The 27,694-nt window shown below is 34.6% G+C and overlaps 1 protein-coding gene across 4 annotated transcripts in view; it reads right to left on the bottom strand.

The window, feature by feature from the left end:
* The window catches only part of EXOC2 (exocyst complex component 2), a 131,875-nt gene that overhangs the window by 35,944 nt on the left and 68,237 nt on the right, over nt 1-27,694 (bottom strand). For all 4 annotated transcript variants that reach the window (XM_048076106.2, XM_048076107.2, XM_066992545.1 and 1 more), the window contains 11 exons: nt 26,836-26,960; nt 22,605-22,673; nt 22,170-22,327; nt 18,982-19,103; nt 15,445-15,506; nt 11,775-11,855; nt 10,694-10,753; nt 9,754-9,815; nt 8,784-8,850; nt 6,564-6,680; nt 2,389-2,530 (listed from right to left, as the gene is read on the bottom strand). In XM_048076106.2, the coding sequence (XP_047932063.1) occupies nt 2,389-2,530; nt 6,564-6,680; nt 8,784-8,850; nt 9,754-9,815; nt 10,694-10,753; nt 11,775-11,855; nt 15,445-15,506; nt 18,982-19,103; nt 22,170-22,327; nt 22,605-22,673; nt 26,836-26,960 (1,065 nt within the window). The remainder of the gene's footprint in view (nt 1-2,388; nt 2,531-6,563; nt 6,681-8,783; nt 8,851-9,753; nt 9,816-10,693; nt 10,754-11,774; nt 11,856-15,444; nt 15,507-18,981; nt 19,104-22,169; nt 22,328-22,604; nt 22,674-26,835; nt 26,961-27,694) is intronic.

Raw genomic sequence — 27,694 nt, 5'->3', positions numbered from 1 at the left:
AAACCAGAACTGTTACTGTCAAAACTTACCCTCATCCTACAACGAGCATATTTGAAAGCTAATGCTGTAACACCATACAAAAACCTTCAGCCCAAACTTATCACGGCTTGGCAATCAAGAATAGTTGTATCCACTAATGAACATCAAATAACTTTGACTATGCAATACTACATACCATTTATAGCACCACTCAGGAACACAACTGACAGCTAAATGTTTTGCCTTGCCAACACTATCAACACTTTCCTTTTTTAAAATCAAGGCTACAAAAATCAAGATCTAAATCGGCCAAATGACTCAAATCAAATTTTTAAGTTTTGCAGCCATAAAGACTACTGAAGAACAGATGCTAACTTCCACTAGGTACGTGCATTTTTTTTTCGTCACCAAACCAATGTGTTGATCTTTTAACAAGTCCTTGAGTGAACTGTATGCTCGATTTGGTTATGCCCATTCCCAGTCATCTGTATGCTATTTTAGTTTAATAATGTCGATACTTTTCATGTTATACTTAGAGATGAATTCTTTTTTTTTTTTTCTTTTTTCATTTTCCTCTCAAGGAAAAAAAAAGATGGCATGTCAGTACTGCAACATACTGCATCTTTTAGATTATATAAGGGTAATTTTCTCAAATATAATCTTGCTGTACAATTTCATTTTGTGACTAAAAGTTTATTGTAAAAATCAGCTATATGCTTGCTGTTTAAATTTTTTTTTTCCAGTCCTCTTCAATAATGAAGTCCATTTACCTCATCCAAAAGGAAGGCTTTCCCAGTCACTAACTTTATCTTCAGATCCCCACATATTTTAAAGATCATATAATTATGGCGAAAGGCAGACAAACTGAAGCTAAAGTCACACTTTCTATAACAATATTCAATACAGTACATCTGACAGGATTTATCCATCTGAAAGATGGATCGTCAAGGTGAAGTTTGTAAAGAAGTGACTACATGTTCTTCTTAACACCTTTACTTTGTGGATTAACAGAAAAACGTTTTTTACTACTTTAAATTGCCATCTGTTGTGCAACACTATGATATGCAGAGAAGGCTAACATACACCATCTTCACTTTGAATTTTGTGAAAAAGATGCAGATAAAGTATGTAAAACCAACAATGAACTGGAAAATAAACAGACTAAGGTATACCTCTAATAGAAGTTCGGTATTCTCTTTAAATGAAAAAAATACTACAAAACAATCCTAAAGGTAGTGTGAGTCTCGTAAGTAGATCCCAATGCACTGAATGGGGAACTGAGCACGTAAAAAGCTGACACAACAACTTTTTCTTTGCTTGTGGGAATATAATCATGTCAAGCAAAAACACACTTCAAGCACAATGAGAAATTATGCATTATTCATATATAAATTCAAATGCACAAGATGAAAATTTATTTCTGCTGTATATTGTATTAGAGCATATATTCCAAGCACAAAAGTAATAGCGAAAGATCAAAGAGATATTTTTCTCAAAAGTAACAAACCCCACGTTTTTTGCGTATTTACAGCCCAGTGAGCAAGCACTGCAGCTCTTGATTCACAGATTACAAGTGTGCTTCTTGTAATTACCTCCCTATCAAAGTACCACAGAATTTCTACTAAGCTTGCTATATACAACTCTGAGAAACAATCAAACCAAGAAAGTACAAATTGTCATGTCAATCATTGATTTATTGAAAATTAATAGCAGATCACCTCCAAAATTCCAAGTACTGTTACTAAAACTAATTTCAGCTTCGTATTAGCTAGACATTCATATGGTGATTTAGCTGGATTAGTTTTAGAAATGACAAATATGATGTTCAAAGGACCTAAATGTTAACGTGCACAGTATTCAGTGCTGAAAAAATCAGATTCATATTATGCTTCCTTAAAATGGAGGTTCTTAAAGCACCTAAATAAATGACTAACATCTCAGTCATTCTAAATACCATATTCCTGCCCTTCTTCAATGGTTTAACAATTGTTGCTGAACTACTTTTATAGTATGCATTTGCTCATAATTTTACCTTTTCAGAACTGTAATTATGTCTATTACCAAAGTGGCCAGATTCTTTGGAAAAAAATTCCAAACAATCTCAATGAATTTCATAAGAAAATAGCAAAGATGTCTCTTATAATAAGTTCTATTATACATAAGCAATGAAGCAAAATAATCACAAAAAACAAGCATTAAATAGATTATCAATGATAAAAGCTGCTTTAATCATTCAGGGGTATTTCAAAAATTATTTAGGAAATAAGTAAAATCTGTGAGAAAAACTTATAATAAGAACTTGTCAAAAGTTAAAAACAGACTAGAAAAAAGTTTTTAATTGTACAGTATATTTTAGTTCCTATCAATCACTGTTAAAATAATTTCAGAGTTTAATAAGCAGATATTTACCTGCTGGAACAAGACAATCTTTCCAGTCAAAATATCCTGCGTAAATGCCAGGTTCTAATGACCCAACTATAGGATCTGCCTTGGATTCAATGTACATTTCAAACAGTCTCTGATCCAGCTCTTTCAAGGATTCCATACTAACCTAAAAACAATCAAAACATAAATAGTCATTAATTATATGAATTAAATTGCATACGCAAAAACCTTAGAACATCACCTTTAATTTTCAGTAAAGAGTAGCAATTACTTACACGTTTCAGTTCATAATTACATATATAAAAAAAGCAGGAAATTCCATATTCTCTGTCCATCTATAAAATTTTTTCCCGATGGTGCTCAGCAACAAGTATTTTTGGGAAAGGTCCAAGAAATATCAAAGCAGGCAGATCATTCTATAACTGTCTACTGGCATGATTTTCTTCTGCATGTCCGGACGTCTTGATCTTCCACCACGTAAACAACGGAATTTTGCGAATGTTTTAAAATATGCCCATAATAATTTCCATCATAAAACATGAAGATTTTCTTAGGATACTTAAGATCTACCAACTGTAGTGTTACAATTTCTCATTATCAGCTGTGTACTTGAAAATGCATACATTAAGGAGCCTCTGACTTCTGAAACCATGCATGTGAACTTCCCGACTCCAAGGCATCTCCATACAACAGATGCATAAGCTGCAGCTCACGAACACCTGCAGAATTCTTCTATTTAACAGCTCTCAATGCAATTTTTAGTACTTCACAACACTTAGCCACACTGAAAGCTAAAGGGATATGTACAATTTGTTTGTTTGTACATGAACAGCTTTAGATTTCATACAATCCTGTTTTATTAAACATAGTTGCTCTTCTACAGTTACAGCTTCTAAAGCAATTCTGGAACACAACCCTTATCATAAAATGTTAAAAGTAGAAAGTCAATATCTTAGTACTGCAAAGTACGCTAAATGCAAACACAATACACTGAAAATGTCATGTGAGTTCTGGTTAAATGTATTTATGTTTATGCGTAAGAGCTTAAGCAATAGAAAAGTAAAGCCTTTAAACTACTGCTCATTTTCCTCAACCAGTAGGGAAAAAAAGCAGATTTATATAATAGGATAATTTGCAGAAACAACAGGGTTGTAAATATGAGGATGCAGAGCAGGGCTCTAGACAAAACTGGGAATTCAGAAGAAAGAAAGAAAAGAACACCAACTTCTTATCATTCTTTTCTCTGTGAAAAACAGACAAAACATTTAATGCTACAAGCTGCAGAATTAAGGATAAAGCTTCTTCATTGCATGGATGTTTCTAAACTGTGCTCTCCTCTGGCACGCCTGTATATTGCCAAGTGAGGAGAAAAGTAAACTGCCATTTCTGAGTCAGGAATAGACAGACAGATAAGCCTTCAGGAGTGAGATCATGAGTGCATGGGAAAGCAGAGGTATTAATGAGGTCAAAGAATTTGCCAGGTTCAGCAAAGTTGGGGTGGTGAAGTTGGTGATCAGAAGTAACAGTGACCACCACTTTCCTGATTTTCTATCTGAGGAACCTCCTCTAATATGTCACAAGAAGATCTATATATCCTGAGCACACGATTTTCATAAAGCACTGAGAATTTGGTCCCAAGCAAGGAATCAAGACTACCTTCTCCTACTTCCTCTTCTACCTCACAGCCTGTTGACACTTAAGACTTGAAAAAGAAAACATTCAAAAATGTACTGCAATCTCACTAAACCCTAATTTTCCCCTTACGCAGAACTGCAGAAATGCAAACCTGGAATGAGTTTCAAAAGATATTTCACTCCAGTTTCTTATGATTAAGGACAGTAAGAATCCGTAGACGATTTCAGCTTAGGTATGAGTCAAGGGTGGAAGGACACAAGTTCAGTGGGAAGTTCCCATCAACGTGCACCATTCAAAGGATCTGTGGAACTGCTTTGATTGTCCTTAACAAAGTGTTCTAGAAGTAAATGACGCCACTTTCTACTTCTGCAGTCACTCAATAAAAAGAGCACACGCATGTTCGCTACAGGTTCTTTTTTTTTTTTTTTCTTTCTTTACATTAGTTCACTTCAACCTGTTTCAAGTTCAGTGCACAATTAAGATAATGGTGGGTAACCTTGTTTTTCAGCCGCTGGAAAGATTACAAGATAGAACAATTCATCTGAATGTTATTTTGTGCCCTGGATGGGGTGTGAAGGGCAGGAGATGTCCTCAACAACATCCATTGTGTATACTCATTTTCCTGACTCCGAAGTAGGGGAAGTAAAATATAAAATATATTTTTATAAAAATATACAATTCTTTTATTGATATATTTCTGCTGTGAATTTCAATTTCAATTTTTGTATTAAAGCCATTGTGAGCCTTTATCTTAGTAACTACTCTGCACAATCTGAACACCAGAACTTTGGAGACAATTATATTCAGAAGCTTAATCAAGAAGCTATGATAGCTATCTTGGGATGCACACATTTTATTCCAGTTGCTAACTGAATAAACTGATGATAAAATCACCGAGGAAGAGCAATTGTAAAATAGCTATGTAGAAATTAAATAAAATTACTGGTGAATGTTCTAAGTATGAGCAAAGATGGCATGCACTAAAACAGAGGGTTAAATTTGGCCATTTTTATGTAACTTAGTTATTTGCACATGTGAAAAAAAAAGATATATATGTAGAATGTAAGAAAATCTTCTTGGTTATCACTTTACTTTACTTTTTTTACTTTTTTTTTTCTTTTCCCAGAATATGGACATAATAATGATTTCCCTCCTAATTGGAAAAAACCCACAACCTAACAAATAGTTTTTACCAACATAAAATACAAAGTTCATTTTAAAATTCAATTTACAAAGCTAACAAATGAAGTATATAGTTTTGTTTCAGTCTCCCCAGATAACAGCAAATCTTATTTTTCAAAAAAAATGCCAATTCCTTGCTGTATTTGTTTAACCCAATAAATACTTAAATAAACTAAGAGACAGAGAAAGCTAGGTGATATAACAAAAAAACTGAAACAATCATCCAGTCCTCCTAAACCTCTGTGAACTTATAGCCTCTCTTAAAATTAATGAAGGTTTCTACAATTGCCATCTTAAGATGATACTATTTGATTATCCAAATCCTGCTAGATTATCAGATTATCAGCTGATTTGTACCAGATATTCAGGACTGCATCAGTCCCTGTTTTCCAAGGATTAAAATAAATTTGAAATTAATCTGTGACTTCATCACATCATTTGAATTTTGTTATTTGTAAACCTACTAGACATTTAAAGGCAATACTCTGATATGGCTGTACAAGACAGAGTATTGAATATATAGCACGTCTCATTTGCCTATATTGTCAACACTAACTGTAGCTCAACTCTTGGTTGTCTCAGCATCAAAGAATGATGATATCCAGAGTAATTTCATACACTGCATTATCAATACAAATCATATCTGCCACACTTAAATGTTATTCAAAATAACTTCAGCCACAAAAATTCAAACATTCAGACAGAAGAGGACTAGGGATGTACTATATAGTAGAAACATCAGTTCAAGTGAAATATTTTACTCTGTACTGGAAGAGATAACATTTTACTTCCAATCAACAAATGTTTCTGGAAATACACCAACTTTATGGTCCTAAGGATTAAGTCACAACATTTCTCATAAAAAATGATTAATCTTTACAAAAAGGCAGGAAAATGAGACAGCTACTGCCGCCCACTTTGACATTTTCGTTCTTTGAAAAAGAAAAAAAAACACGCACAAAAACACAACAAAAAACCTGAACTAGTTTATGAACAACAGCTATCAGTAATGCAGATTGCCAGATGAAATAATTTATCAAGTGTATTTCTGAGATAATGATCTTTTATTCTCTGCATTAAGAAAACACAGTGACATTAAACAGCTTTACTGAGAAATCTGATAAGCTTTGCCCGTGAACATACAAATCTTGTATAAGAAGTCATATTTTCTACACTAGCTACCTAAGCCTTATAAGAATGCATACAACCATATCACCATTATTGTTGTGTCCATGAAATAACTGATGTTTGGAGTCCCACTCATATGTAGAAGGCTCACTCAAGAGTCATTTAAACACTTGCACTTAATTCCCACAGAAAATAAAACAAGTACAAACTATTTCCTTCAAGCAATGACACTTCATTCCAGTGTCCTCACTTACTTGAGTTATTTTTTCAACACCTTGAAAGCCATGTTTCTCAAAATGTTCAGCTATATTTAGGAAGGTATGACGTTCCAGATAGCGGCAGTTACTGAGTGCAATTAAAACTCTTTGTTCCTAAAAAATTGTTGTAAAAAAGAAAGAGTATAACAATTAGAAAAAACAACAACAACAAAAAAACAAACAAAAAACCCAACAAAAAACAGAAGTATCAGCATGACCAAAATTTTAGCACGACTAAACGAGTACTATCTTATTGACTCTGTGTGTGATAGACATGCTGATATATAAACAGAGTTTAGTAATATTTTTGTGAATAAAACTGAGTAAATACAAGGCATGATGACTGAACATCTATGCTTTTTCTTATAGGATCTGGAGCATTCACTGGAATAACTGTGACTAATACAGAACTGTGGTTAAGATTTCTGTACAAAAATTAGGTTTGGACAATTTTCCAGGAAGCTGTTTCTGGCTTTTACTTTGTTTCAAGAAATATGCTAAGAATTATGACCATCATAAAATGTAATTGAAGATCATCTTCACCTTTACATGAAGCTTGCTAAAACAAGAGAAACAAAACAGGTATGGCACAAATATACCCACCCATTCTAAAATACCAGAAAGTTCTGAAGTACCTGATGAAATTTGAAAAATTCTAGATGGTTGTAACTTATCTCTGTTCTTCTATGACTTTTTTTTTTTAAATTATTATTACAAGAAGATCAAATACACTCTGGAGTTGAGATATTAGAATTGCTTTTCCTTGACCTTGGTGCAACAAGGTATAGTTTCCAAAGAGGAGACAACCAAAGAGATAGAACTACTTTAACAGATTTGTTTTCCCCTCTTCCCCTTTCTTTCCACTAATGGAAAAATATTTTCAACCTCAGATGGGAGTTCAGAATCAACAATGGCAAATATTTTGCAAACAGAATTATTTGGCAACGAAATCAGCATAATCATAGTCGAGATCTGATTAAAAATGATGTTGACTTTCAGACTCAGAAAAATTCCTGACAGTTTTGTCTTCTAGCAATATGATGACTGGTACTGAGATATGCAGTTGCCTACTACTTTAAACGCACATCTGTTGGTATATATAATATTAAAAAATAAGCATTTTACAAATAGTGACAAATCTTAGAGTGGTCACTCACTTTTTCTGTTCTTGTTACTCAATCATAACAGAAATGACAGTGTTCTGTGATTTACAGAAGAAAATAAATATGATACCTTGGAAATCAAATCTTGTCCAAAAATTATTGATTTTTTTTTAAAACTTAAAATGGTCATACCCATGACATGTGGCAGGAAGGCAGGAACGACCACAAGAAATTATTTTGTCAACAATCAATATCAAAATCCATGTGTTGTAAGAATGAAAGATAGAAACTATAAATCAGTACAGTCTGCAATTCAGACATTTTTTGGATTTTGCAACCTGTGATTGTTTATTGTAGTGGGAATGATCATTGCTCTGCTCTTGTAAATGAGGAAATGCCAGGATTCTGACAACATTTAAACCTGCACCAAGTAACATTAACCTCAAAAGAGCTTCTTACTAGGTTTCTTTCAGGGAACAAGGACATTTTTTTCCATCAGAATTTTTTTTTTCCCTCTAGAAAAAATTATATTAAGCAAAGTGAAAGTACAATTTTTCAATTTCTTAAAACAGCCACAACAAACAAACAAGTTACAGAAATAATAAATACTTACACTCAGCAATGTAAGCTTTTTGGGAAAAACTACATTACTGACTATCTGTATCTCTATGTATTTTTAAAAATAACTAATAACCAGACCAGTTCTTAGCATTTAAAACATGGTAATAAGTCAAAAGTTAAATCGTCAGCTGTTTTAATGCCAGTGATATTTTCGCGGATTTCAATGATGCCATTTTAGTTTCTGAGGACGGCCTGGTTTCAAAAATTGTCTTCACTACTTACTTTAAGATAGTATACTAAGATATCATACACAGTGCTTTTAAAAGTACCCTTATGTTCAAGCCTTCTAACCTTACACTCTTGTATATATATTTCTTAATGTATATATTAGAAAATGTCTCTATAATAGAGAGTTTGTCTCTAAAAAAGAACCCCCCAAAATCTGAAACGATTAATTAAAAAAAAAGAAAAAAAGAATAAAAACACCATATTACTGGAACTTTGAGAATTATTAAGTTTCATGTCAGCTTTTAAAAACGGAAGTCAAACTTACTGAAGAAAGACTCGAGTCCTCATGAATGCTTCCAAACAAATCTGGAGATGAAACATCAACTGAAAGACTGGGATATTGGTTAAATTGTGAGTAGCATAGTGATTTTGGCTATTTGATACATGAATAATGAGTTCAAATAAACAGTTGGAACAAAAGACTAGAATTTTGTGTAAACACCCCACCATTACCCCCTGCCTCACACAAGATAATAAAGTAGCCCACATTAAGATGTCCAGAAAGCCTGCAAGAGCTTTGTGGACAGACAGTACCGCAGATCTTTCTTTAAAGCATTTTCAGTGTCTTCAAGTTCTCTGGTTTGCCGCAGATTCTGCTCTATTTTTACACCTATCTAGCCATCAGAGTCATCCAAATAGCAAATAAAAATAGTATTAGGAACACAGTTAATCGGCCTCATTCTAATGCATATTGCGGGTAGTAGTATTTGCCAACTCTCTAACATTTCAGAAAAATTATTTGTGCTCTGAAAACTCAGGCTATTCTGACTGCTTTGGTCTCCAAACTAAGTGGCTCATGAGCAATTATAGAACAACCTTTCAAGAATTTAGCAGAAATACTAATATCTAGTCGAAATAGAAGGGAAGAAAAAAAAAGGCAGTGGCTACTTCTCTATGAGTAGATATTACTTAGTGACAAGGATAATTCATTCCATGTCAGATCATGTAAAAAACAACATACTTGCTTCTACAGCATACTACAAAGCCTGTCACTGAAAAAAAATGGCATAACGATTACCATATTAATTATCTTGTACAATATTTATTACTTTACATCACTCAATTTTTAGCATAAAAAGTATCTAACTGTATTTCAAAGCAACACTAGCCAGAGGCAAAAGTATTAATATAAAATACGTAACACCAGAGGGATAAAGTCACCACCACGACCAAAATGTGAGACCTGCACCCACAATTTCAGAATACTACAATTGTGTCATGTTTATTTTACTTACTGTGCTGTATCTATGTCACCATCAGGTTTGGTACTCAATTGTTCCAAACAGTCTATGAAAACCTAGGAAACAAAGTAATATCTATATTTTCTGTCAGAACTGAAAAATAATCTTAAATTCACTTTTACCACAGTCAATAGAAGCAGAACAATCATCATCACCTTTCACTGTCTTAAACCTCATATGCATTAGTAGAGTTGTTAAACATTTTAAATATCTATTTTTAATTTTATATGCATCACACTCTTTACTTGTGGCAAAAAAATAGGTGGTTTTCATCCTGCTATGTGATTTTCATCAGGCATGGCTAAAATCATATGATGGTAAAAATATATGATTTGCAAAGAAGGCACTGCTAATTTTCGTGTTCAATCTGAAGAGTTGCATTTAAGTAAACATCACAGAAGCATCACTAAAATCCAGTTTTTGCTTTTGCTCAAGATTTCTTATCTAAGAATACTATAAAAATGTTTTGGAAGCCTAAAGCATGCTATTACTTGATTTCAAATATATATGGTTTTAAAATACCAAATTTTCTATGAAGAATATTGGTTTCCAAAAAAAAAAAAAAAAAGAATCTAGATCCTCAGCTGATGAAAATCAGCACTGCTTCTTTTATGGTAGTATATCAATGCTAGCTGACATCAGCTCAGCAAGTATCTCGATCACAGTGATGGTGGTTCAGTAAAATACTAGAACGCGTCAATAACCCACACACTCAGGATTTGATATCATCAGATTCAGCTAGGAACGTCTACATACTTCTCAAGTCAAACATTTGGCATGATCCCAGAGTGTATTAGAGGAACAACATGTCGTCATCCACTTAAGGTATTGTCATCAACTTAAGCTACCTTTTGGAAGTTGGGAAGGATGCAAAGCACACTTTTTTGTTGTTCGCTTGCATTCACAATTTCATATCTCAAAACATTCGAGTTACCTGCATGATCCCAATGCTTAGCTGGCACACATCCTCCTGTGTTTTCTGTTGCTGGAACACCTGAAGATGTAAGCACATTATTTAAATGGAACAGCTTCACAAAGCTTAATTCTCAAAGAAGGCCCAAGTAATCTGTCCCTTCAGAGACAACACGCTTATGTGAATGACTGCTGGGACACAATGCTTTCTCACAGATCAATTTCAATTTTTCCCCACCCTAAAAATGGGGAGAAAGTATGTAAGTCCAAATAAGTAGCTTGACCAGCATGAGGTGTTAAAACACTAAAGGCAAGGAAGTCCTAGTAACTAGCACACGTGATGCGTACCGCTGTCGGATAATAGAATTGCAGCTAAACCTAGGATATTCAAAGATCTCTGCACCCTAACAAGAAGGATTCACCATGCACAGCACATTCTTATGAATAATGTTCATTAAGAAACTGGACAAGCTAGTCATGAACAATGAAATAAGGAAGGAGACAGAAACAATACCCATACAGAAGGGCGCAAGGGGCTTTGGAAAAGTATTAAACTTTCTCAGATCACTGAGGAAACCTGAAAGAAGATATCAGTATCATATTTAATCATGGCCTCAATAAACAAAGTGGATGTGGATAGGCAAGACTCCTGATTTAGAATAAAGTTTGCAGAAGTAAAAAGCTGAATTAATGTTCTACTAGTAGTTCCGATGCAATATTGAGTTAAGAGAAACTCCTGGGAATAAATATATACGTATACATATATACATATGCATACATGTGTGTGTGTATATATATATATATATGTCACATCTATGGCAATCTGAAAAGTACATTAGTAGCATTTTTCTAAAAGAACAGCTTCAAAAATTTAAATATATGTCCATCTGCCCCATATACATACAATTAACCTTAACTGAAGAAAATTAAATGAAATACAAATGATAACAATAAAAAGCTACCAGCAGTGAAAAGGGTGCAAGTTAAAAAGAAAAAAAAAGGAGAAGTTAGAATCCTGTATCATTCTTTGAAAGTTCTTGTTCTGACATGTAATAGTAATTTACATAAAAAGAAGGAAATTTGAAGTATAAATCAAAACTTACACTGGCCTCTCCAGGTTTGCAGTCCAGCACGATTTTTAGAGATTGCAAGGAATGGATAATGCACTGTTCAAACTGGGATGGCTGAAAGGCAAATGACTCTTTAGCTTCCAGATAAGCATTCCATGTAAAATAAATACTACACAAGCAAATGTATAAAAATTCCATTCCATATGGCAAACTCTTTATTTGGGATAAGGAGAAAATCACAATTCATATATTACTAGAAGATACTTTTGAAATGATGTTATTATCTACAAAACTATTACAATAGATAATGAGCATTTTTCTCTGAGACACTTATCCACTGAATAGCCTCCTCTGGGAGGGTCATGAAAGAATTTTATGGCATTTTTTTTGTGGTAGCATATACATTACATTATAGAGGCCTATGACACATCTCCTTGATCTAAGTTGGGAAATAATTTCACCTTGGATATCTGTTATTTCTGCATTTAATTTCAGCAAAATATTTCTAAGAAAAGTGGACTGAAATTGCTTTCACATGGAGGAAAAATAAAGACTGGTTTGGGGGACTATTTTTTTTTTAAACCTCTAGGGTTTCCAAACCTGAAGCATGAATGTCTTGATGCATGTACCAATTTCACTATGAAAGTGCAAATGAGTTCACCGCATCAGAGTCATTAGTCAGTTTTTCCTCATCTTTCTCTCTTCCCTGTTAAAGTCACTTTTTTTCTCTGAGACTGCCGGCTTGGTATTAGGCAGGAAGCTGTTGTACAATGCAGAGAGGTGTCACTGTTCTATGAAAGAGGGACATCATTCATTTGGATATGGGTCAGAGAGACGGATGAAAAAGCTAAGCCATGTAAATCTGTGTTTTTCTGTTTTTTAAACCAGTAAATAGTTTATGACATGTCACCCACTTAATGCTTAGGAGTAATCTGTATTTCTGTAAATGCTGGGGTGGATGTGGAATACGAGTGTGACGCCTGTACGGCAACCTGAAAAGCATGAAGGAAGGGCCACTCAGACTATCTATTATTTTTGGATTGGCTCAGAAGAAAAAGAACAGCAGTAAAGTGCTGCTGTTATATTTTGTTTCTGTATCATAAAACACCACACTTTAGGAGAAGAAAGCCATTCAGATACATTATCCTTTGCGTATTATGAAACTGAGGAAAGCTGGTTCTCTGTCTTACTGTATCTCTTACCTGGAATATGAATGTTAAAGGGGTTATTATTAACCAGTATTTCCTACCTACTTAAAATACAGTTTCTGTCTTAAGCCGAAGGTATCTCCAAAGACACTGCGTGGCCCTTGTTTATGCTCGTTATTTTTTATTACAATATTACCACAATGAACTCTACTTCAGTAGGCAGCTAATCTCATTATGACAAAACATAATCAACTGCCACCAATGAGATCTGGCATGTCTCAACCACTGCCTCAAAAGGGGGAATCTATGAAAACGTACACAAGGAATTCATGGGTGACTTCTAAATACACAAAAGGTTGTTAAGCACTTGTTAACAAAGATGCTGTAAAGATACAGACAAAGCATAAAGTAACAGAAGCTTTTGCAGTAGATCTTTTCTCCCCCCTCCATTTTGCAGATGAATAAAGTGAGAAACAGAAATGTTAAGGGACTTGCCCAAGTCAATAGTAACTGAAACCAAGACCAAAAGCTATAAATCTGGTTATAATACCCGAATTGCCCAACAACACTCCTTCCTACAGTATGTATGTTGTGACTGCTTCATGCCCTCCTACTCAACTTCAAACATATTTATAGAAGCAAATAAGAAAAACTAAAAAAGGCGGTGGAGCATTCCCTTAGATAATATATACAAAGCAATTCTCCCTCCCACAGGCCCTTTCTGCTTTCGCAGATTGTTTTTAAGTCACACCTACAACGTGCTTGCTGTGTTTTAGCCATTACTCACTACTGTTTATTTCCAGAAAGCATCTCACTAGTTTATCCGAATTTGGTTTCAAGCCATTTGTTGTTTGTGTGTAGGCAATCTCCTAAATTAGTTGCTTTTCAGTTCAATTTCTCGTTATAACAGATAAGTGACCTATTTATTCAGCTACAGACCAATTCCATGGTAGTATGCCTACTAAGTTATGAAGCATTTTGATGTGAACTGAACTTTGTGACCTCAAAAAAAATTCTTTACTTCGGTAAACTATCCCTAAAATAAGTTGCTTAACAATTAAAGCTATTATTGTTTATCTCAGCAAAAATCATACTAAAGGTCAGCAGTAATTATTCTGACACATTTGAATAACCCTACTTAAGGCAGAAAGTCATGCTACAGATCTTTATTCCCAATTCTTGTCTCTCGATACATGGCACAGATTTACAAACCTTTTATTTATACTTTTTAAAAAATTAGTATTCCCCCATAAGTCAATGAACAGAAGAGGCTGGATAGGAAAAAAAACCAGAAGTGCTTTATCTATGTTTAATATATTTCAGAGCATATATTCTAATTCATCGTTAACTGGAATATACTGCATTGATTTTTTAAAATGGAATATTATAAATAGAGACCTCATTCTGGAAGCCTACTTAAAATCCTGGGAAAGAAAATGCAAGTTAGTTCCTTAAAAATATTAAAATGCAAGGTTTCATAAGGTAAGAGTTACTAAGGTATGTTTTTTTCTTTCTTTTTTCTTTTTTTTTTTAACATGTATAAAATACACAGAAATGAAAAGAAACTGTACTTATGTAGAAAGCAATTTCTGAAAGAACCATTTTATTCCATTAGTGGTGGCCATTTGGTTTTGGGCAGTTTCACAAATAAGTAGTTCCATTGGACTGCTCACCCTAGAGCTGCAAAGTTTTATCCATTTTGATCCTAAGTTTCACTCACAGAAAATGGAGGTCACTCAAGGAGTTTTTCAATATGAACCTTGCATGCACAGAGTTATTTACGATCAGTATGAGAAGAAATACTGATACTGTTCAATAGGTGAAGTGGCAAAATCTCCATGTTAATGGTAACTGATTAGATTATAGGCATCAAAGAACTTAAGTCATACCTCCACCTCTGAAAACATCTGTCGTAATAAGTAATGTTAGAAAGCATTCTTTTTATGTTAGAACTACTCCCACGTGAGAAAGGGCTGCTTTAGAAAGACATGAAACTTATCCATCACACAGACTTAAGACCAAGCTGTGTTCCCTATTCATGCCACCTGTGGAAGAAACGAAGTACTAGGATATGAAAATGCAGCTTTCATTTTGTTGGTCACATGTCAATATTGAACATTTATCTCAAAATAACTTCCTCTGTGATAATCCTAGCACAGTTAAGAAGCTACTTTATCTTACTACTAAGTTCACAATTTCTTTTGCACTTTAGATACTGCTACCTAGTAGTACAATTATCACTTAATGTTAAAATTACTTCAGACAGAACAATTTAAGAAGTACAAATAAATGTTTTGGTAAAGACAAAAAAATAATGTTGTGTTTTGTGATGGGATCTGTTAAGAAAGCCCTAAGTAACTATACCAATAAAAAATTTTGGATTTTTAATCTACCTATATTTTCGTATTTTAATAAAACTGTAGACACCAGTATGCACACACATAGACAAAGTCCAAACTAATTCAATTTCTCTGGAGAACATACAAACCAGTTTATTTGCACTTCTTAAAAAAAAAAATCCAAAGACAGTGCCTGTAACACACAAGTATACCCACCAACGATGTCAAACCTTCATTGTCAACAACCCAGTCTTCCTTTTCAGCTAGCCTCTTTATATCTGTAAGACAGAAAAAAAAAAAAGAAAAAAAAAGAGGTATTCATTTTCATTATTAAAAACTCCTTGAACTTGAAAAGATAAACCACAGACATTGGGACTGCAATGACTAGACATACAAGCAAATAGCACTAAAAGCTTCAAAGCTTTCAGCCTTCTCAAATGACTAAGAACGGAACACGTACATGGTATGCTGGTGACACCACACAGAGAAGCTTATCTGTGATACATGGCAAGAGTTGCATGAAGCCCACCTTTTACTGGAAAGCTTAAAATTAAAGGAATATTGTCAAGGCTCTGGGTTTATTTTTTATTTTCTAAGTTTTTAATCAGAATATAAAATACTTCATTTAAGAACTGAAGTTGCTATAACCTATTATATTCCAGCTCTTAATTAAAAATGAAAGACCAACTGCTTAGTATTTTAGCAAAGATAAAAAGGACAGCATATAATTCATAATTAATAACTATAAAGAAGGCTATTCATGATATTGACCATTCATGAAAATGCATGAAAGCATATGCAAAAAACTATCTTCTACTACCCAAAAGGTTTCAATTTCTACAGGCTTACTAAAGCTAAGAGGAGCTAAGACAGGATGTGAATCCAAAACTCTTGTTCTGTGAACAAAATTCCTCTGTGGATGCATTAATTTAGCAACACTTTTTTTTTTTTTTCTTAATTGATTTACAAACATGAATGAGATGAACTGTGTGTAGTTCATGGGGGCTTTGGCATACATTCTCTCACATAAATTGTTCTTCAGAACTGTCTGTATATCATGAAACTCCCTTTTAAATGGGAAATGATTTTGGTGAATTTCTCCCCCAAGCCCAAGCAAAAAGGGTAACTAATGCATGCTGAATGGTATCTACACTACTCTTGGTGCTCTAATGAGCTAGATGAAGAAGCTTGAGCACGGTGTCATACCCTGCAATTCTACATCCCATGGAAACAGTCTCAGTGACAATAAAAGGTATTAAGGGACTGCACAGAATAAATACTCTGTTCATTTCCCTATTTAGCAAAGCTCTTATTGAATTGATATTCTTGCAGGGCTTTAGATCATGCTGGTCAGCCTTTACATGTTTTTGTGGCCGTTCATTTTGCAACCTGTTCTGAGCTAGCACAAATACAAAAACAAACAAACAAACCAAACCAAACCAAAAAAAAACCTAAACAAATAAAACCCAAAAAACTAATTTCACTGAAACCCTTCACCAAATTCCAGTCAAATACATTGATGTAAACCCCCTGTCTGGTCTGGCATTCACATAATCTGGCTCTCATGACCTTTATGACCAGTGATCATGCATAAGAGGGAAAGAACAGAAATTGCTTCTCAGGGCCAGCATGAGTACACTGCATTTATCTGAAGACAACAAGAAAAACCTGTGTGTGGGCAGATTTGTCCTATTTAAATAGCTAATGGTAGTGTGCTCTATTAAAAATTTTAACTGATCTGAATGCCTCTACCAACTTACAACGTGTAGTAAGAGATGAGACTGAGCTTTACAGTAGCAGTCTACGCAGCTCACATTTCAGAGAGATTATAGAGGGGGATTCAAGTCCAGGGGGAACCCCTTTCACTAATATAATACAGATATAAATATGTTTGAGATCCATTTACATCGCTCCATGAGAATATCCATTAATTGTTCTTTTGCTGGTTCCCTAAAGACAACAGTTTCCTCAAGGGCCCAATTAATCCAGTCCTGTCCAGAAAAATGATCTAAACACACTTAACATAAACAATTTTGCTTGGGCTGGTAAAGAACAAAAAAGGCACCCATAGATAAGGCACACAGTGCAACAATATGAAATGAAAGTTGTAATAGAGGCAGGTATCTTTACTCTTTCTCTGGCTGATGCTCTGGCAAATGCATAGGACTGCTTCACTAACAGGGAATATAAGAAGCAATCAAGAAAGGCAGTTATAATTAGCTAGATAAAAAAAAAGATGCATTAGCCAGCCAATATAAAATACCAAATGTTAAGGGTTCTGATCTCTTTCAATTCAAGACACAGAAGGATGAATAAAGATGTTCAGACCAAACAGAGAATCATTCCTACACAGACTGGTGAATCTGCTTTATCAAAAATCTAAGTTAGAGACTACCACTAGAATTTTTCCTCCACTGAACTTATGTGGCCAGCAATCAGGACATAAACAGAAATACTGTATCTGAACAAAGGACTGGGCTATTGTGATGATGCAATATGTAGGCAACACTAGTAAGACAACAGGCTCTTTGACTTAGAGCTTCATGATTAATCACATATCTGAGTTCTCTGGACCACACTGGGGAAGCTAGGTGGATAAAGACTATAGAGAACTGATTTCTTCGTATTTCAAGCAAAAGCTGTGGTGAATACTTTCCGTACAGAGTTTTAAAGAGACAAGACAATCTGTGTACTTGTATGGCCAACAAACTTGATATTAATGCATGAAAACTAATGTTAATGCTGAAGTGGGATTTAATCAAAGAATTAATAGACAAGAAGATAATTCATATCAACATTATATTAAATAAACAATAGAGACCGTCATTTGTTGTCAATGAAAGTTTAAAAACTTGCTTAATTAATGTAGCCACCTACATTTAACACACTTAAGGTTTGAGTAAAATACTTAGCTTCATGTCAGCCCACAAAATAATGATGAATCATATCAAAGATTAAAAAATGATTCAATTGAAAAATTTTTTTAAAAGGCACTTTTTTTTTTTATATTGAGAGCAATTAGTCTTTTTGGGGAAAAACAGAACTATTGATCTTCCCTGATTTTTAAGAGGGAGAATTATTTCTGGAAGATTTACTTCATTCAAATTCAAGTTTCAGGATATGGTAAGATGAATGGCCTCTGATGCACATAGAATCACATTAGGTTTAGAGAACATGCTATTGGCCTTTACAATCCAGACATTTATGGGAAAAGCTATGTACACAGATGGAGGCACAAGGATAACAATGTTAGCAAAAGGCCTTGGAAAAACAAAACAAAACAAAACACACAACTAAAATATTCCATAAAGGGTTGTTGGCATTTCCGGGGACATGGGGTGGAGGGTTGGGGATTTCGGTGTGAGGGGCATTGCTGATTTAATTCTTCACTTCACAGAAGAACTCAAAAAAGAAAAGCTATGTGATGAGATAAATCACTGTCTCAACCAAGAGGAGATGGATCTAAACTGCTCTATCCATTAGATTAAGGGAAGAAAAGATTCAGAATGCAGAATGTTCTCTGAATCATGCATGACATGTTTCAGTAATTCTTGTGAGATATATTACAGAACTTAGAGGAGTCCACTGCCCCTTCAATATCTTTAACAAACATCATTATCATCCAGAACATGGTTTGACATAATTGGAGAGGAAAGAGAGGAAAAGAGAGGTGAGGAGAGAAATGAGAGGAAAAAAAAAAAAGGGGAAAAAAAGAAAAAAGAAAAAAAAGAACGATCTGCAGCCTTTTATTACCTTCAGCTGTATGTTGTAAGGTCACTATAATGCAACGCACACGAAGATCCAAAATAAGATCCTGAATGATCTGAAGCATATCATTGGGTATCTCAAGTGCAGTAAGAGACTCAGAACTAAGCCTGAAAAGAATAAATAATAAATAATAATAATAATAATAAACTGAAGTTTAAATCTGTGTAAGTTTTTTAGCAGATAAACTACATTGAATTTTTGTAAGATCTTCTGTGTATGTGAATACAGTAGCTCCATCCACAGTAAGTCTTTGAAAACTGGTTACCCCGAAGAAAAGTTTACTTATTTGCTTAATTCAGAAGCATGCAAATACAGATTTTTTTTCTGTAATGTTACAATAATTTCATCATAGGAAGATGCCTACTTTTCCCACTGTTCTCTTGCACTTTCCCACCCACTTTCCTGCATCCATCTTATTCTACAATCTAAAAATAATCCTTTTAGAGCAGAGGTAGCTCTTTTGCTCTGTTTATATGAACATCTAGATCAAATCCTAGGTCCACAACTGGGTTTCTGAGGCATCATCTATCTGTATTAAACAACAAGGTGCAATAAAAGGTTATGTGTCAGATTACAATGGTACACACATTTAAGGGACCAAAAGTACAGCTACTGCTGAGCAAAGAATGAATTTGTTGACTGTTTTGTTCTGAACCGGGATTGGGCTCAATCACCAAGTTTTGTAGCAGAGGATGGAAAGATTCATTTCCATTTTCCCCTTTAGAAACAGCAACACAATAGCTGCTTAGAAGGAATTTCATTTCAGCTTTTGACTAAAAAGACTGTTGTTATTCAGACTTTAGTTAGGGGCACAAAGTGAGGTTTATTGCTTGTTTCCATCTCTTGAATACATAAGCAAGGACAATACAAATACAGTCATTGCTGTTTCCTGTACTGCTCATACTTAGCAAAGCACAGGTACCAGAAATTGTCAAAGAACAGCAGTAGGAAGGCACAAACAAGTATGTTCGAGTAATAAGTGGAACATTTTCAGCCATCCACCTGCTAACTCCATTTTTTTACTCCTGGTGTTGGTCATAATCCATAAAAACACCACCATTAATTGCTAACTGCATTCCAACTCCACAGTTTTAACTCCAAAAATGTTATTCAGATCCTGACTGCTATCAGCTCAGCATAACTGCTGAATCAATAGATTACATAAATCTGCATTATCTCAGTCATCCAGAAAACACAGGATGTAAACAGCCATCTGTGAGAAATTTAAGTGACTTCAGACTGCATAAAAGTCCTGTACTTGGAGTCGATTCCATTCCCAAAGGAGCGCACAGCTTTCACAACTCCCTTTTCCTCATACAACTCATCCTAACATACACACCTTTCTAATCCCTACGATGAGGCCAAAGTCTTGCAGGCCATGGCTTCACTTTATTGCAGAGCTCTCATTTATCCTTTGAAACCTAATTCTTACACCGGGCAATGACAGAGCGGGATACAAGGCAAAAAAGCATGTAACCACCCCACTTTAAGCTGTTTGATGTATATAAACGAACAGAAAAATTAAGATACAAGCACTAATTCTGGAAATGACTGATCCCATCATGTGCTTCTTGATGACTAGATGTTGGGAATTACAAAAATAAGACCTAAGTCATCATATAACTTTGCGACAAGTAAAGTTTATATGTAATGTATAGACTATTAATGAGAGCAGTCCAACTTCTTTGTTGGTGAGAGTCGCAAGAATTAATTAGATTGTCAAAGAATGCAGGAGCTTGAAAAGAAGACCTGCAGTACTTGCAAAAATTCAAGATTTGGTCATCACTGATTGGTACCATACTGTGGTATGTTCAATCCCCCTTCTCCAGATTGCCCCTCTTCTCTACTTTTGACTGCTTTGCATTAAACCCTAGCTCACTCCTGCCAAGAGCCGGAACAGGCATTAACAACATGACGTGGTGAAAAGAGTTTCCCAGATTTCAGTTCTGGTACTTATTACCAGGGCAGTAGCCAGAAAGCATGACGAGAATACCTAGAAAAGAGTCTTCACGTATCTTATAATCTTATACTGGATCATATCTCAGATGGCAGGACTCTGACACACAATCAACCTTCAGACAATCTGTTGGTCAAATTGCCAAGCCAGTGCAAGTGGTAAATCCTAGATTTTTATAATTTGAGTGAAATTGAATTACTTCTCATAAAAGGGCAACACGCGTGCTGAAGCCTGTTCCCTCACCCCTTTATGTATTTTTCATCAAATGCCAAGTCCATTCCTTCTTAAATTGTAAGCTTTCCATAAAGCATGTAAGCTTTTCAGCCAGAGTAAGAAACTTCAACCAAAAAAAAAAAATCCACGTGAAATTCAGATAATGTAACTGACAACAGACTTCTGGAAAGTGTTAAACAGACTTAACAACAGGTGCATATCATTGTTAGCTCCATCTGTAGTAAGAGTTAACTACATGTGAATTAACATATGAGTAAGAGTTAACTACACGATTTCTCTTCATCACCTGTGTTTTGCTTGTTATTTACTTTGAAAACTGCAAGTAAGAAGTATGGTATCAAATCCAGGTTATTACTTGAATTTCCAAAAGATAATGATGATGCATATACCCTCCATGGACAAATGGAAGCAAATTCCATGTATTTATTGAGACATTTTGTAATTGATGGCGTGCACTTCACTAAGTTTATAAACAAACATAATTATAAGCAGAGTAACATTATAAGCAGAAGCATCACCTTTCATAAGACAACTGTGAAAGCAAATTGTGATTTGAGAATGATACTATACTGAGAGGCATGTTATTTTTATCTATTTTGGCAGAGATGGGAAGATATGTAGTAAATGAAGCTGATAATTGCAAAGCTGCCTACCTAATTTTACCCTGAAGAATCAAATCCCATTTCATTCATGGAGCATCTATGCTGTGCCATGCAAATCATTTATTCAACCCTTTCCTAAGGTGGTCTAGAAAAAATGAATATAATATATCATTTGTAATAAGAACGTATCATGCAACATTACAAATTAAACTTGATTATAGAATCCTAAATCTGCCCTAAGCAATTTTTCATGATCATATTTTTGAAAGCATTAACATTCTCAGTACTCAGAGTATTTAATGAAACAAACAAAATAATGTGTGTTAAAACACACGCATTCCAGGAATAGTCTCATATTGTAGGTCAACAGCTCCATTTACCTTACTGTCTGTATGACATGTGTTAGCCACTGGCCAGAAAGTTCAGTTTTCATCTCCCAGCCACCATACTGTCTTGATTCTCCTTCTCTGAGACTGAATGGAAGCAAAGCTCCACGGATAAGTTTCACCAGAGAGTGCATCACTTCTTGAATCATTTTCTGAATCAGAATAAGGAAAAGAAAAATCAAGCTCTATCAGTATGCTTAAGAAGTTAAACTATACGTTTGCTATACTTGCTATACACTTGCTATACTTGCTAGACACAACATCTTGTAACATGATTTACAGGAGGCTCCACATGACAGAGAGCATGGAAGGATGAGGTATAAGGGCACAAAGATGATTTAAGAAATCTGATTTTCAAGGTGGTGATGCTAAAATAACCTGCTATGAAAGGCAACTGAAAGAAAGCAATGTTTACTCCCCATAACTTACCTTGAAATCATTTTGTCTTTGCCTAGCGTTTTTCTTCGATCTTTCCATTTGGCCAGATTTTTCAGCAGTCTTGTGAAAATGAGAAAATTGAAAAGTGTAAGTATCTCATAACCACTGTTAAAATAATTCTGAAAAAGGGGGGTTTCAAAGTGAAGAAGTGAAAACCGAACACTGAGTTTATGATGTAATTATAAAAACTAACTCATGCCATCTGAATAGGCAGACTATACATATCAATAAACTTTACTTACAGTAGATCAGTGTGCAAATGTTTTATTCTGAGGAACAATATGTATTTAAGACAAAGTTGGAGACAAATGTAAGAGTAGCTCAAATAATAGCAACTTCATGAAGTCAACGCATTCTCATTACAATGTTAATGAGAGTTAAAACATATATAGTCTAATTGTGCATAAAGTTTGTATGAAGAAACTATTTTCCCAGCATGGAAGGTGCCCAGAGAAAGGCATCAATATGAAGTGACAGACACTTTTTGGAATGAGAGCAATTTGGAATTACAACATGGATAGGAGAGTGGTTTTTTTTATTTTATTTTGTGCGCGTGTTTTTAAGAGCAGCATTTTGTTGAAAAAGCCCTTGAAATAATTCAAGTAACTGTAAAAGAGAGTCTGCAAAATAATCATCATCTTAATGGACAGTTCACATTTTTGAGAACTGAGGAACGTGAGTACACTTTGCATGAGACAGTTACAGTTGAAGAAAAACATGGTTTGACTAATAGTCTTCCTGTTTGTAGTTCCAACCTTCTGTGGAGTCTACTGAGAACACAAAGCAAATTATACCGAAAAAGTTATTTAAAATACTGCGTTAAGTGCAGATAATAGAATTTTATAGTTAGAAAATCGCCTATTTAATGTATGTACAGCAACATCTACTGGACAAGAAGTGCAATAACATGACAACAGTTTATTCTCAGAGACTACATTTACTTTCAAGTCATTAACTTGAAATGCTGTATTTTTTGAATTCCATGTCTAGCAAAAGTGTTTCACATTTTTTGGATAAACTACATCTTTTGAAATGATCACAACTTAGAAAAAGAACTAAAACTGCTCAACCATTCTGGAAAATAGATAGCTATGAAACTTTTGTACTTTAAAGCTGAATGGTAGAGTTTCAGACAAGGAGAACAAAACTTTAGAATTACTTCTATGTATAATAACCACTTCTCTCTTTAATGCCTTAAAAAAGAAAAGAAGCAGTATTCCTTTAAACCTCAGGTATCAAGTTAAAATTCACACCGTTTTGCAGCTGGATTAAAGAACAACAAAAAGTTCAGAGATCTTTGATATCTTTCTTTTCTTAGTGGTTTTGCTGAAGACCAATCTTAAACCTTTCCTGCACAGACAGACCAAAACTATTTTGTGGTAAAACCAACGGTTACTACTCACATATGCTACTTCACCTAGAGTGATTCAAAGAACTACACTTTTTAAACTGTTGAAAATATCACGTAAATCTTTAACTGACAATATTTTAAGGGATGTAAGCTAACCTTTCAGAAGCAAAAAGAACACTCCCCCCCAAACCCAAAAACCCCTACAAACCGAACAAGAAAAAATAAATACAGTTTGTTATTTATAAGTGGGGATTTTCTTTCCCCATTTTTACAATGTCTTGTGGACTTGTTCAAGTTAACTGAAATGACCCTCTATGCCATTTTCACAGGACTTTTCTCACAAAACTCACAAAATTGCTCACAAAGCATGTCACTTTGCTTCCAGAATGACAACAAACACCAAGTAACACAGTTAATAAATTTCTTACAGGACTAATAAAATCTGTATGGTTTCTTATAGAAAAACATACACATCTTGAACATATAAACCTAAAACATATGAAGCCTTGAATGAGATATGGTGACATATTCTTGGGTGCTCTATAAGTTTTCTAGCTCATGCCACTCTGTCCTCTCTGTCACTGTCTGTTGATTTATGGCATGCAGACACTCAAAAGGAACAGAGGGCACAGTTCCTCCTCTCTTCTCTAAGAACTTGGAGGGTCTTCCATACTGACCAACAGACCAGAAGATACCAAACACACGGGGGGGTGAATTTCTTACAAGCTCAGAATCTGTCCCAACAAAGTACAGGTACCTTGCAGACTATGGGAAAACTACCTCCTCCTTTTCTTTCTTTCTTTCTTTTTTTTTTTAATAATTAATATGGAAACAATGTTTTGATTAGACCCAACATAAGATCACTGCATTTTCCACTTGCAGTCATTCTCAAGAGCAAAATTTCCTCAACCTCATTTACACTTCAAGTCTCAGTTTCTCTAGAAATTGCTTTCCTTTTCATTGTACTCAGAGAAAGAAAATCACAATAACTTAAATTTGTAAAGTCTAATTTCCAATAGTACTGTTATCAAATATGAAAGCTGTCATTTCCCTTACAAAATAACTTTTGTGAAAGCTAACAGTACCAAGATTTATTCTTGATTCTACCTCCTTCACAGAATAGCAGGAGTAAATGTAATATCTTTCTTTTGATTTTATCATGTGAAAGGAAGATTATGAATAGAATCTATTTCACTGGGGCTGCTAGGAGCTGTATATTGTGTTTGACATAGTACCTATAGTACCTATCATATCATCATATGTCATATATCATATCATCAGTATCATCATATGAAAACATTACACGGGATATCAGACAGCGACAATAAATAGAACTGACAACTTGAGAAATTAATTCTTCAGTTAGAGAAAAGGGAAAAAAGCAAAACAAGCATCCAAATTGCCTTTACCCAATGTTAATTTGTTTTGTTTTCTACTAAATCTGCAAAGAATAGTAGATAGCTGTCACTGTAGTTCCATTTTAGGGATTATTTTCTAGTGGAATAGCGTAACTGTGATGACTTAGGGTTGTAAGCACAGCAGGACACTGTAAGCATGACAAGATTTTATCTCAACTGATGAAATGATATTGCCACCATTAAACAGAGAAGTTTTAGATGCACAAACCTTTACGCTTAAATATAGAAATACAGAAATTTTAATAAAGAGAAGCTGATATGAATAATACACGTTGAAACGCGTGCTTATTTTCTGCCTGTTTCGTAGTAACCCAACTGATACTACATCTACTTGCAGACCTTGTCTTCAGAGTTTTCTAGGATCCAGAATGACCACATTCAACCTGCAGCCACAAGACTTTGCAGTGATCACTGTGCAGATTAAGTGTGAATTAGTGCCTTGTAATCTGTTGATGGAACAGAGCACTACCTCTCACTGTGCTTAAATCATGTGTTTGTCTTTGTCAGATTCGCACCTTGGGAATATCCCATCACTACAGATCTCCTTCTGGAGAAAGAAAAACACAGCTTGAGGACCAGAAGTGAACTCTATAAAACATATTCTGTGACCAACTTTTAACAATAACACAAAACCAAAAGGTATTATATTCATCCATTAACGATTATGATGGTAAACGGTATACTACCCATACCAAGTTAATTATGAAATGTGTCCTTTTCAAATGTGTTAATAGCGTGCACATAAAAATGGCACATGATGGCATGAATTGCTACTTTTTTTTTTGTTTATACTTTCTGCATCTTGGAGTATCAACATTCTATTTACAGAATTTGTAGAAAACAGATCATTTCAGCAAAGACTAGGAGTACAGGTGACTGCAGCTGACTACTTTCAGACTAGACTCCCTGTAGCATTTCTGTGTACAGTGCTCGTCTTGGTCATTTTACAACTCTGGTGTTGAACCTATCTTCACTTCCAAATTCTTAAAGCTCAAGAAATGAGTACTCCCGTTCCAAAGAAATGAAGCATTTTTTTTTTCTCTATGACTTTGTCTCTTACATATCTCTATCCTTTAGACAATTTGCTATTTCTTCAGGTCACCAAAGAAGGGCGGCTGGTGACCTATGATCAAGAGGTGAAACTACACAGATGTTGACTCCAGCATCTGGAACACACACAAAGGCAGAATTCTAAGTAATTCCAGTGTATGCTTTTATTCTTTTAAAAATAAAGAACCTCACTTCTATAGGCTAGTATTACCAGACAAGCTACTACTCACCATTTGTAATAAACCAAAGGTAGCATCTCTCAAATATGTAAGTTTACAAATTGTTTTGTAAATCCCGCAGATTAAAAAAAATCCAGTCACTTCTTCCAGTGAAATATAATACTTCAACATAATTATTATGGAACCTTGTTATTTAGAATTCATTTATATACAAGAATCTGTACCTCACTGAATAAACTTCCATTCACATAAGAAATCCAGAGCTTCCAGAAGTTGGGCAGCTGACTCACAACAAGTTTTGTCAACTTTTCAACAAACACAACTTGCTGAGGTGCTTTGTATCGCCAGGCTAAAAAGGGGGAAAATAAGAGGGGGGAAAGCAAAAATTAAAAAACTTTGCATTAATAATAAAATAGATAAAATAATAAAAAAGGTTTACTGTTGCCTTGTATTACACAAATGATTATACAGTATAGATATAAAACCTTTCAGGTAGGAGTGGAAAATTTTAACAGCCTGGTCCATATACATGCAAATAATTGGTACACATGCAAGTTCTTTCTTATTTTCTCATATGCTTACAAGGTGCCAGCACTATGACAGAATGTACAGACAATTCACCGAACAATCCATTCAGCTGGTCTTCTGTCTTCAAACCAGTAAAAGTTAAGGTAACATGAAAGCAATCAAGACCTTCGAAGTTTCAGATGATGAGGTGGTGATGCTAAAGAATTAGGGCTGCTAGGACAGGTTTGGTAAAGGTAAAAAATGGGAATGGGAAGATCTGCTTTATTTCTAGCTCAAACAATTTTCCATTGTGGCCTGGGGAAAGTTGCCAACCCCTCGTCTTCATTTCCATTTGTTTGGTAAAATCTTTTCTCTGGAAAAGTGAAGATTCCAATATTGTTGTTAAAACTCAATAAATGTAGCACTAAGTATATGCTGAGATTCTTGGACGAAGAACACAATCAGAATTATCATATAACACTGCCACATCTCTCACTTCACCAACCTACTAACAGCCCTGCTACACTGGCTATTAAAACAAAATAGCTTACATTTTGGCAGCAGATAACTTTTCTC

The sequence above is a fragment of the Anser cygnoides genome, chromosome 2 (genome assembly GCF_040182565.1).
Source record: "Anser cygnoides isolate HZ-2024a breed goose chromosome 2, Taihu_goose_T2T_genome, whole genome shotgun sequence".
NCBI classification, from domain to species: domain Eukaryota; kingdom Metazoa; phylum Chordata; class Aves; order Anseriformes; family Anatidae; genus Anser; species Anser cygnoides.
This window is presented reverse-complemented; position numbering and strand designations above follow the sequence as displayed.